This window comes from Thamnophis sirtalis, unplaced genomic scaffold, assembly GCF_051295495.1.
Source record: "Thamnophis sirtalis isolate CommonGarterSnake01/CBP01778 unplaced genomic scaffold, rThaSir2_p1.2 scaffold_10, whole genome shotgun sequence".
Classification (NCBI taxonomy): Eukaryota; Metazoa; Chordata; class Lepidosauria; order Squamata; family Natricidae; genus Thamnophis; species Thamnophis sirtalis.
Genome location: NW_028261390.1, coordinates 378,686 through 391,012, shown reverse-complemented (window position 1 = coordinate 391,012; position 12,327 = coordinate 378,686). Strand labels below are relative to the sequence as shown.

Sequence of the window (12,327 nt, the reverse complement as noted above, 5' to 3'; positions counted from 1 at the left end):
ATGGGAGCCTGGCCGGCTCTCAGGTCCCTGCACGGTTAGGGAGGTTCCCTGTGGGCTCCCTTGGACCAACTCTGCCCCCTCTACAATCTGAAGTTGGCAGGGATTGTCCACGGGGCTGTTCTCTGATATGTCCCCCCCCCAATATGAAAGGGGAGATTTCTCAGAAATAAGGAAGAAGAGCCTGAAAAAAGAAAGCCAAGAGTCCAGGACTGGTCTCCAAGACCAGGGAGCTGAGTGACCCTCTGGGGGACAGAAACGCGCCCCCCCCCACAAACAAGGAGGACAAAAACAAAGGAAAGAGTAAATGATGATACAGAACAGAAAAGAGAACAAAGGAAGGAGAGAAAGGGGAGGGGGGGGCAAAAGGACTCAGGGAATCCTCTTTTCAACACATTCAGAACAAGAACAAGAGCTTCCAAAAATGAATGTTTGGCAGAAGTTGGGGAAATGACGGGAAAGGAAAATCTTGCCTGTTGGAAACTCTGGAAGTCACAATGGCACCAGTGGAAAGTCATTGTGGGGACTCCGGTTGCAAAGGAGCCTCTCTGTGTGTGTGAGAGAGAGAGGGGGGGGAGGGAGATTTCTGCCTCTGGCCAGGGTGCTCTGTGGGTGCAATTTCCAGCTGCAGGTGCCGGAGCAGAGCAGAGGGGTTGGCTGCCTGTTTACCAGAGGGTTACGGGGGGGGGGAGGCAGTGAAGGGGAGTTGAGAACAAATGAAGAGTTCAAATGTGAAACGATTAAAAATAAAATAAACTACATCGAAGGGAGGCGAGATAAGGCTCCTGAGCTCTTTCTCCCTATTTAACATTCATTGGATTGAATAATCAGGCCTCATTATCTCAAATTGGTTGCATATTTGCCCTCAAAATGCTAATTTGAAAGTTGGCTGCAAGCACCGTTGTGCCTATTTTGACTAAAATATTATTTTGTTTTATTGTGGGCTGCCGGTAGCTCCAGGGGCTTTTCCAGTTTAAAACAAAATAATAATAATAAAAAGAATTCTATCAGAGTCTGGCCCCGAAGAAAGCCACCAGCTGCCGAGGCTGCTTGGCGCAGAAATGCCATTTCCAGGCCTTGAAGTAAAATTAGGGCCCTTATCAGCTTCTTTGGGGGAATGGGCAATTTATCATTAATCTCAGAGAAGGAAATGGAGGGAATATTTTTATTATTATTTCACCAGGGGGCCAGGCTGGGCCGCCCCTCCTGAGCTTCTGAGCTTCAGAGCTTCTGACCTCTGCTGAGACCGGGGGGGGGGGGTCCTTCATCCTGAACCCCCCCATCAGCCCTGCAAAAGGCCCCCTTCCCGGGCCCATAAAAGGGGGGGGCAAGGCAGCCGAGGGCCCTGGGCAGACAGACCAAGGAGCAGCAAAGAACAGCTGGGTGAAGCCCACCTACCACACTGCAGAGGAGGAAGCCCCCTCCTCGCCAGAGTATTGGGACAGGGGGCCCAGGTAAAGGAAGTGCAGGCTCCCTTGTCCTCCCCCCATCCAGAGGACCCTTTGCACTGCAGCCCCCCAGGATCTGTCCCTCTTTCAGGTCCCTCCTGCCCTGGCTAAGAACAGCAGCCCAGCAAGATGCAGGAAGGGGTGGGGTGGGAGGGAGGGTCCAGGAGGGTCTGCCTCCCAGTTCAGGGCCTCCCAGCTGCAACTGGTCAGGCCTTCACTCATCCCTCTGGGGAGCAAGCTGAGTTGACCAAGGGGTGACTTCCTTCTCCACTCCTTCGTTGCCCTGCGTGTAGCTGCCCCAGGCCAGGGAAGGGGGCAGGGGCTCCAGGGAGGCCCCTGGGTAGGCTTGAGGGGCTGCTCAGCTCCACTGGGGAGAACGGGGAGGAAGAGGAAGAAGATGGGGAGGGGATCAAGAATCCTCAGCAGAGACAGAGGTGGCCTCAATCGTGGGGCTGTGGGAGGGGGAGGCATTGGAGTAGACCCCCTTGCAGTCTTTCTCTTTGCATCTGGGGTTTTGGCACTTGTGGGCGTTCAGTCATCCAGAATTGCATGTGTCCAGCAGGGCACAAAGGCCCCCTAATCCCCCCACTTGCTCCTCCCTCCCCCCAGGGCTACAGACCCTCCAATTCCTGCTGGCATCTCCTCAGATCCCTCCACGGGGAGTCCTGAACTCTCCTTCCGCAGGGCCACCTTCAAGCGCCCCCCCTTGGGGATTCATCACCCCCCCCCAGCTCCTTGACTGGTCCCTCCCCTGCCCTTGGCTGCCAGCTGCTGGACGCGTGTCGTGTGGCGCAGGAAGTGGTCTCTGGCAGCCAAACAATCAGGCCAGGCGTAATTTTATTTACACGATTACCCTTTCTAAAAGTCAATCAATAGCTAATAAAGTTGGAATAATACAGGGGCTTAAGAGCTCCCTTCGGAGGCCGGATTAAGGGGAGGGGAGGGCCATTGCCCCACACGGGGCCTCAATCCCGTCTTAGCGATGCAAAGGTTCACTTGCCAGATTACCCAGCATTCCGTGGGGCGGCTGCAGGTGACCTCCCTCGGATGCGGCGCCAAAGTCTGTTTGCACAGAGGACGGCAATTGTAGCCAAGATCACACAGGCCGGGCGGGGGGAGGCAGGGTGGGCTGCGACACTTAAACATGGAAATCCCCCACTCTCGATTCCGAGGGCATCTCCTTCTGCGTTTGGCAATGACTTCCCCCCCCTGGACAGATGGACGTGCCCGGGGCAGGCCCAGAGGTGCCCAGAAGGGCGGAGAACAGGAGCATCCCTGGCTTGGCAGGCTGCAGCACAGCCCCCTCCCCCAGGGATGGAGCCCCCAGGGTGAGGGGCAAGCGAAGGACACCACCCCATCTTTTGTGGGAATGAGGCACGCTTGGAGGACAGCAAAAGGACAAATCTTGGGAGCCTCTCTCTGTCCCAGAACAGTGGCTCCTTCCCAGACGGAGGCAGGAGAAGGAGGGCAGAGGGGGGGGGGGATCTCCAGCACACCAAGCTCCCCCCACAAGGAAGGGCCCCCTCAGCTGCCCAGAGCCCCAGCCTACAAACAGAGGGGCCTGACCTCTTCTCTCTCCCTCCCTTTCCCCCTCAGGCACAAGGGAAGTTTGAGTCAAAGCCTCTCAACATCCAGGAAGGCTCCCTGGGGGGGGGGGTGTCCTGAAGCGATGCTGCCCCTCTGCCCAGCTGCAGGCCTAGCCCCCCTCCCCTCCTGGGCCCACGGGAGAGCTCTCTGCAAGGCTCCCAAGGAGAAGGCTCCCGGAGGGCGTGTGGAGGATATTGGCCACGGGCCATGGATGAAAATGGTTGTGTTTGCACAAATGCTCTCTGTTTATTGGATTCCTTTCTGAAAAGCTGAGCTTGCAATTCTTCCGAGATACGTCGGTGAATCAATAGGTTTAAAAGCAAAATTGTGACCCTGGGCTTTCTCAGCAGTGCAGCAAGAAGCGGATTCAGCGGGTGACCTTAATGGGGGCACAGATTCTCCTCCGACTGGCTTCTGACTGCCATAAGAAATAGACCCATGTCAAACTTTTAACATTCTGGAGGTTTTAAAATGCTGCCGGGAGTTACGTTTCCATGTTTGGGTTTGCAATAATTGTCTTCCTTGAATTATGCGACAGAGGCTCCTTCCTGGGCTGCTTTCAACGTCTGTCAGAAATCTTCTGTTTGAGTTTGGACGTCTGAGAGAGGGCTGGGGAAGCATCTGTGGACTTCAACTCCCAGAATTCCTCAGCCAGGCAGTCACGGAGGGGCCACAGCTCCCCACCGTGGTCTAAGAGAGCAGAACCCACCTAACAAGGGAAAAGGTTGTCTAGGCCAGTGTTTCTCAACCTTGGCAACTTGAAGATGTCCGGACTTCAACTCCCAGAATTTCCCAGCCAGCATTCGCTGGCTGGGGAATTCTGGGAGTTGAAGTCCGGACATCTTCAAGTTGCCAAGGTTGAGAAACACTGGTCTAGGCAGTAACAACCTGGTGTTTTGACATTTCTTTTCCTTTTTCCAAGATCTGGAGCTAGTTCATTGGTTCCCTCTTCCCACTCCCCAGCACTAGGCAGCAGCCATCCCTGGGAGCCCCCCTGGGCCGTGGGGGCTTTTGGCAGCAGCTGTAGTTTTTAGCCACCGTGGAAAAGAAGATTTGGAGGGGGGGAAATGTTTCTGGGGATCCAAAGGGGACTAGAACCCTTGAAAGGGCCACATCAGCATTTATCCCCCTGATAAAGGGGTTCATCTTCATTTCCTTCACTGAAGTTTCCTTTAAAAAAAAAAAATCCAAATTCAAAGGTTTTGCCTTTACCGGAGACTGAAGCAAAATTTCACCCAAGAGCACTCAAAGAATTCAGGGTTTTTTTGGTGGGGGGGGGGGGGATCTCCTTCCCGAAGGGCATTTGTGGATAAAGGGCGCCCCCAGCTGGTAGGATCTGGGAATGGCTTCCACCGGGCGGAGAGACTGGAAAAGCCAAAAGATTTCCAGGAAAGAGCCCCCCCCCCTGCTCTGCAGGTGTTCTGGCAAGGTAAACCTCCTGGGCCAAAGACCTCCTTTCTTTCTGGGGGGGCACTCCACGGCCAGCCCCCCCCCACTGAGCAGGAGGGACCTTGAGGGGCAGCAGGAAGAGCCACTGCGGAAGGCAAGGTCGGTCGGAGGGAATGACACCTGCGTCCGGGAAGCCCCCTCCCTAATTCTCACGTCCATAAGGGGGGGCGCATTCAGACTGGCAAGATCCAGTTACTGTGACTCTGTAGGAAAGTACGGGGTCCTCCACTTACGACCACAACTGAGCATTTCTGTCCTTAAGTGAGCCATCTGTTAAGTGACTTTTGCTCCATTTTAGGACCTTCCTTGCCACAGTCGTTAAGTGAATCACTGCAGTTGATAAGTTAACAACCCGGCTGTTAAGTGTATCCGACTTCCTCATCCACTTGGCTGGTCAGGAAGTCGCCAACGGGGACCGTCATAAATAGGAGCCAGTTGCCCAGCGTCTGAATTCGGATCGTGTGACCAGGTGGGCGTAAGTGTGTAAGGGTGAAAAGCGGCCTCCCTTTTTTTCAGGGCTCCTGTAACTTTGCAGGGGCACCAAGGAAAAGGTCGGAAGTCGAGGGGGGCCTGGAGTACAGTCGCCCCTCAGCTACCAACCATAGTTGGGACGGGCAACTTCCTGGCTAAGCGATGCGGTCCTTAAGTGAGACATCATCATGGGACTTCCCTGCCGGCCTCTGCGTTGGCTGCGCTTATTGGAAGCCGGCAGTGGAGCATGGGAGTGGGGACCCCACAGGCGCTTGGTGCCTTGAGGAATATCTCTGGATTTGCTTTCAGAGTCGCAGGAGCTGAAGGGCACCAGGGCTCCTCCTGCCCACCTTCTTCAAAATCCACCCGGAAGGATCCCCAGGGGGAGGCATGAGGAGCAGCCCCAGGGACAGCAGCCGCTTCAACCCTCGCCCACCCCCCTTTGGGGCCCCCGTCAGAGGGCCCTGGGCAAACGGGGAGCCAGCACCTCGAGGTCGGAGGGCTGGGGAGACGCTGTCACAGCCAGGGAGGATCAGGGCTGGGCTGGCCCTCTGGTCCCAAAGGCAGAGCCCGGCTCTCCCAAAGGCTGGGCGGGGCTACGGGGGGGGGATCAGTGGCACAAGAGCCCCCCAGCCAGTTGGGGCTGCCAGCCCTGTACGCAGGTTGGCTGAGCTTGTGTGGCCCTGTGATAAGCCACCCAGAGTCAAAAGCAAGAAGGCTGGCAAATAAACCTAATAAAAATAATAAATAAAAGCCTTTTGCCACATGATCCACAGCTCATCCTCTCCTTCCAGCAGCCTTTTGGGGTTCACCCAGAGGCCTTTCAGTCTGGAGAGGCCCTCCAGAGACCATCAGGCCTGGGCTGGCAGTGTCAGCAGGTTGCCATGGAGACAAAGGCATCCTTGCTGGCCATCCGTCTTCCCAATGGCAGCTCAGCTGGGGGTGGGGGTCAACTTCCCTTCCCCTGAGTGCAGACCCTTCTGCCTTGTGTGGGGAAGCCTAGGAGGGAGCACCAGGCAGCAAAGCCCCCCGGCCCACTCTCCTCCAGCTCCTGGCACATTTGGGTGCCCGGCCCCTCAAGGCTTTCCCCTTCGTGCTTCTTTCTGGGGTGCAATCGAGCACCCAGGAGGGGGACCCTGTGGAGGAATCACAGAGGCTTTCATTCTGAGCTCAGGTTGCCCGAGCGGGTGTCCATCAGAGGGTGGGTGGGGGTCTCCCCCCAGGGTGCACCTGCCCAGTCCGGCTCCACAGCCGGGGAATGCAACTGGCAGATGGGCAGCGCTTTGATCTCTGCAGCTGCAGCTTTGGGGAGTTTTATGGCATCTGTGTGTGTTCACATTCTTGTGTTGTGCAAACACAGCTTGTTTGGTCCGTGGGGGTTCAGGGTATCGTGCAGTGCCTGTTAATTGGATGGGTAGACTGGCACAGGTGGCGTGTAAGCCCAGTGCAAACCCCAGCGCCTGATCCTTTCCGGCTGTGACATAAAGCAGAAGTAGGGAACACACACACACACACACACACACACACACACAGACACTGCCCCTGAGCTCCAGAGGGAGAGAGGATAGCCATTCTTCCCCTTCTATGCAGCTCAGGACACTCCATCCATCACCTGCTGGGCACAGAGAGCTGCCCCCCCCCCACCAGCCTCGTGACGGAGAGATTGTGAGCATTGCTAAAACCCAGCCGGGGGCCTCCCCCTCGCCCAAGGACTGCAGCTGAAGGGCCACTTTGGTCCAGGCGTGGAGGCACCAGAGGAGAAAGTTCTACTCCTGCCAGGTGTGAAAGCTGGCTGGGTGACTTTGAGCCTGTCACGCTCCCTCAGCCCAACCCGCCTCACAAGGTTGTTGTGGGGAAAATAGGAGGAGGAGGAGGAGGAGGGAGGGGTGTCTGATATGTTTGCCACCGTGAGGAATTCTGTAAAAATGATAGAGGATGCAGAGAAATCGATCTCTTCCACCACAATCAAGAGGAGGAGGGGCTGCCATGCGCTGAACCCCGTTTATTTCTCAAGTTGCAACCACACCTGGAGGGTCCGAGGCCTCTGGCCCAGAATAGCCACCACCCATTTCCTTTTCTATAAACTAGGCTTTATTGCGGCACAAAAATATCAGAAACAAATAATAAATTAAGTTGCAGGTTAACAGCTTCATAAAAATACCAGTCCTACATAAATAAATAAGTGTAAAAAGAGCTATTTACAAGAATCCGACCGGAAGCCTAAGAGGCAGCCTCCATTTCCCTGAGATCGGAGCGTAGCACCAATGACGCACAGCTCTTCTCCTCCTCTTCCTCCCACAGCGAAGTCAGAGAGTGTTACTTCTTGGCCAGCTGCCAAGTGGGAGCAGAGCCTTCACCTGGAGGGCAGCCAGAGATGGGGAAGGGGCACAGACTCCCCCATAGCTTTCTTCCTGACAAGAAGGGCTCCCCCGTCCCCCGAAGTCAGTGCTTGCTTCCCCTGGCCCTTCCCTGCCCAGCTGCACGCCAGCAACCATTCCAGCTGTCCGGGATGGGCACCCCACGGGAGCTGTGGGGTCACCCCCCCACTCCTCATGACTGGTGCAGAGAGACAGGGCCTGCCCCACCGAAAGGCCGAGGCTGACCCAGAGCTGAGTGGTTCAAGGCTGGGAACCTGGTGAGCCCAGAGCAGAAGAGCTTCCTCCCATGATGGACGAGAACACGGGCCTGGTTCCCACTTTCACACTGTGGGGCTGGGCAAGAATATCCCCCCTCCCGAGGCCCAGGACTGTCTGAGAGGAGTAGGTGGATTGTTCCAGGGCTTTCCCCATTTTAATTAAATCAAAATCATGGAGCACAACTGTACTGGGCCACTGGGAGGCAGGCAGGAGCCCCCAAGGAGTCCCAAGAAGGAATCCACTGGCTCCATCACATCTGGAGGTTGCAAGCCAGAGGGGACAATGGGGCTCATCTGCAGCCTCTGGGGCAGAGCAGGGGCCAGGCTGGAAACCAGACATGGGGCGAGGGGGGCATTCAGCGTACCCAGGCAGGCCTCCAGAAGGCAGCTTAGCTGACCCAGGCCCCCTTCAGCTGCAGCTGGGCAATGGGAGGCCGAGGCTGCGCCATTCCCCCACCCAACAGAGCCAGGCGGGGCCTTCTGATCCGGGTCTCCACCTGCCCTGACCGTCTGGTTCCTTCCAGGGGGCAGGAGGGGCCGCCACCCCCACCCACCCGAAGGGCCTGGCTTGCGAAGATCCTCTGGGCAGGAGGTGAGGCTAAAGGTCCACGTTGAGCTCCTCCTCCCTGTCACTCTCCTGCCCGTCCAGCAGGGGGCCGGAGGGGGCCATCCGTGCCACCCCGAACTGCGAGGAGAGCTTGGCCGCCTTCTGCTCCAGGCTCTGCTTGCGCCATTTGATTCTGCGGTTCTGGAACCAGACCTTGACCTGAAACGAGAGCAAGAGGGAGTCCTGTAGCCCAGGCAGCCCCCTGCTCGGCTGGGCTGCTGGAAGGGGGGGCTCAGCAACACCCGGCGGCCCACAGATACCCCACTGACTAGAAAGGAGCAGCAAAGTGTGCTTCTAGACCTCACTGAGGAAAGGAAGCAAAAGCTGGGAACAGGACATTCCTACCCAGGTCCAGACAGAGGGAGCCTCCCGAATATCCAGAGGGCTTTGAGCCCCCATCATTCTGCTCCTTCCCTGGGTGTTCTGAGGGGAGGGGGGGCTCCCTACCTGGGTCTCCGTGAGCTGCAGGGCGGCTGCCAGGTCCAGGCGCTCGGAGCCAACCAGGTACTGCTGCTTCAGGAACTCTTCCTCCAGGCGCTCCAGCTGCTCCGGGGTGAAGACGGTGCGGACTCGCTTCAGCTTGCAGGGGCCTCCGGGTCTCCAGGGAAGGGCCGGCCCCAGGGAGCCCGGGCAGCGCAAGAATTCCAGGCCTGCCATCGCGAGAGGAGCGGAGGGTGACCCGGGGCCAGGAGGGAGAGCGGACAGCGCCCCCTGCCCCGCAGGGGCTTCTCCTTGCCAGACCCTCGGAGAGCGGCTCCCCCGGCCCTTCCGGGAAAGGCGCCCCGGCGGCCTTTCCTGCGGCTCCTCCTGGCCACAAAGTCCGGACTTAGTTCGGTCTCCTTTCCTGCTGGACGCTGGATCGGAACCACCCCGCGCGCCCTCCTTCCCAGCCTCCCTTCTCAGCGTCCGTCAGTGGCAAAACCTGCCATCTGGCGGCAGGAGATGCGCGGCTGAGCCCGATCCAGACGCCTCTGCCTGGACGCTCCCTGAGGAGACTCCTGTGCTTCGAAGGGGCGGGTGGAGCGGGCTCTAGAAGGCCGCGGAGCCTCCAAATTCACCCGCAGTCTACCTCGCGGGCTTAGGAACGACCTCGACGGACGGGCCTCGGGCTCCCCGCGCGCGCAGACCGGGCGGGCGGCTTCCTCACCTGGCCTCTTGCAGGCGGGGGCGGCGCAACGGCAGGTCGGGGCGGAGAGGAAGGGCTGCTGCGCGGCCAAGTACAGGGCCGGGAAACGCAGCGTCGCCGCCAGGCAGCCGAAGTGCAGCGCAGGCGAGGCAGAGGTGGCGGCGGCGGCGGCGGCCCAGGTACCGGGAACCGGCGACTCCCGACGGGGCGGCTCCGACTTGGCTAGCAGCGACTCGATGTCGAAGCGGTTCCTGGCCTTGGAGGGCGGCGGCTGCTGGGGCCGGCGGGGCAGCGCGAGCGGCGGGGCGGCGGCGGGATCTGGCGGCGGATTGCGCAGCATCCTCGGACGGGGCGCAGAGTCTGCGGCGGGGCGGGGGCGCGAGGGCCTTATAGGGCTGCGGGGCAGGCTCGCGCAAAGCCGGAGGGCGTGGCCCGCCCGGCCTGCCCAAAGCTGCGCCGTCCCGGACCGCCCCGGTACAGGAGAGCCGTCGGGCGGGAACGCGGTGACCGAGCCCCCGGCTTTTCGCGGCCGAGGCTGCGGGGTCTCTCCTGGCGAGCCGAAAGGCGGCCTTGCCCAGCGGTGCTGGGAGGAGAAAGGCAAGGCGGAGGGGCCGCAGCCGCCCCGGAGCCCGGAGGTTCGCGCGGATGGAGGCTCCGAAGACGGCGCTCCCAGTCCCAGCCTGTCAAGCACTGGCGGTGCCCGGCGGAGAACCGGAGATCCCTCCTTCTTTTCCGCCTCCCCGGCGCATTTGGCTGGCTGCCTTCGGACCGGAGGACGCTACTTGTTGGGGGTGGGGGGCTCGTGAATCAGGGTGACCCCCGGAGGCTTCCGCAGTCTTGGGGCAACCCAAAGTCCTCCCGTCCATCAATTTTTCATTCATTTTCAACGTTAGGGACGGATTCCGAATCCTTCAGACCCACGAAGCAAAACGATCCAGCGGATTCTGGCCCTCCCACCTTCAGTCCGTGGCCAAGGTGCCTCTCCAGGGGGGAGGGGGCCACCACTGAAAAAGCCCCTTTGTCCCGAGTGGGGTCGGTGGCCCAATCTTGGTGGGGGTGCAGGACTCCCAGGTGAAAGAGGCACCAACTCCCTGTGACCCCAGGGGCCTTGTTGTTTTCCACAAAAAATGGGAAGGTGGGTCTAGCCTGGGATCTCCTCGTGGTCTCCAGTCCTGCATAGCTTTTCTGAGACTGCCCAGCGTGGCGCCAATCTCTCTTACAGAAGTTGGATGCCAGCACGGAAGGAATGCCAGGGCAGGCAGGGAGGGATTGAAAGGGTGCCAGTCCACCTACTGCAGCCAGCGTGGCCTGGAGGGGATACCGCGGTGTTCAACCAAAGCAGGGGCTTCCTGTAGGCCCAGTCATCCCACAGGCTGCCCGCGGAAGGAAGGCCACGGGGACTTTGGGGCTGCGAGGTCCCGGGGAGGAGGGGGGGGGATCATGCTGGCAGAGTCTCCTCTTTTCACAAACACGGCGGGGGGGGGAGATGTTTACCTCCCTCTGGAAGTGAGATGTAGGCATTGCCAGCCTTTTCCCTTGCGGAGGGGGGGGGGCGGGGCGGAGAAAGGGGCCCCGGAAGGTGTGAAATTTCTCAGGGCTAAAGAAGTGAAATGAACCTGCAGGATGTCTCGTGCAAACGGGGAGGGGGGAACCGTAGGAGGGCCCCCTTTTCTGAAAAGCCCCGCGGGAGAAGGATGGAGGAAGGAGCCCTTTGTGGAGCAGGGACTGTAAAAAGCTGCCCCCCCCCCGCACGAAAGAAGGCCCCGTTCCATCTAATAGTCATTAGCATCAATTAGGCGCCTTTGAAGTGGCCAGGCGCTTTGTCCTCCTTTCGGGCAGCCCATAATAATCACATCTGGCGGGAGGAGGGGCTGCCGCCGCCCCTCCGCTTTCATCTCTTCCCAAGGTGCTTGGAATGTTAATGGGGGCAGGACCAGGAAACGCTTTCTCCTCCTGGAGACCTGGCGGTGGGAGGGGGGTCTCCAGAAGTCTCCCCTCCCTCCCCTCGCAAGAAGAGCACCGCCATCCCCGCAAAGGCGCCCCTGCCCCGGCCGCTCTTCCGCCGAGGGCGACATTTCCCAGCGAGAATCCCCCGTTTCCCCCGCAGCCCACGAAGGAGCGCCGCGGCTAACGGGGCTAGAGGGGCAGCGCAACCGCCGGCCCGGGCGCCGAGCCAGGCTGTACGCAGCACCGGAGCCAGCCGCCAAGGCTGCCCCGTGACCCGTCGCCGGCCTGGGTTAGGGCAGAGAGCCTGGTGCTGGGATCCCGCAGTCCCGGAATGCAACCGGTGGTCTTGAGCCTCTTTCCCTCTGCCCAGCCTGCTTCACAGAGTTGCTATTGGGATAAATTTGGAGCGAAGGCCGCCTACCCCGCCCTCAGCTCTAGGGGCAAAATGGGGTTCCAGGACTCTCTTCATCCAAGAACGTCGTCTGGATGCTTTCCACTGGGGAGTTGGCCAGAGGAGGTGGTGCCTGGGGTTTTGGGGGATCAGACTGATGGGTGAGGAGATAACCCCCCCCTCCAAAGGAGGAAAATCAGCCTTAAGTTCTGCAGCAGAAGAGACTCCTCTTTGGCTCCTGTGATCTCCAAGGAAGGCTCCCTTTGGACCAGAAGATTGGGGGGGGGGGAGCTCCCATGTGCTGCCAAAGAGCCAGGAGAGCACCAGGTGGGGTCCCCCCCTCCAATTTCCCCACCTTTGTGTATTAAGTTGCATTTCTCCTTTTGCCTCCCCTGCCATGCTGGGGGAGGGGAGCCAAAAACAGAATTATGAGGGCTAACAGAATTCACTTTTGGTGAATATTGACACTGCTTTGTTTCCTTGTTTTTATCTTTTGAATTATCTGTTTTAATCATTGTTATGTATTTTGATTGTCCTATTACCTACACTGCCCAGAGTCACTATTCAAGTGTCATTCATTAATTAATGAATTGAAAGTGGATTGATTCCGCTGTCTTCCCAGGAGGCTCATCCTACTTGTAAGAAAAACTGAAATTCTACAGAGGGGGG

General features: G+C 58.9%; 1 protein-coding gene across 1 annotated transcript; it reads right to left on the bottom strand.

Moving 5' to 3' along the window:
• Positions 1 to 7,767: 7,767 nt before the first annotated feature.
• Positions 7,768 to 9,660, bottom strand: LOC106538921 (homeobox protein not2-like). Its single transcript, XM_014053562.2, has 3 exons — positions 9,342 to 9,660; positions 8,642 to 8,844; positions 7,768 to 8,353 (listed from the first exon to the last, which is right to left on the bottom strand). Exons 1-3 carry the CDS (start codon positions 9,658 to 9,660, stop codon positions 8,186 to 8,188), a joined length of 690 nt encoding a protein of 229 aa, XP_013909037.2. The 3' UTR covers positions 7,768 to 8,185.
• Between the last annotated feature and the right edge of the window lie 2,667 nt (positions 9,661 to 12,327).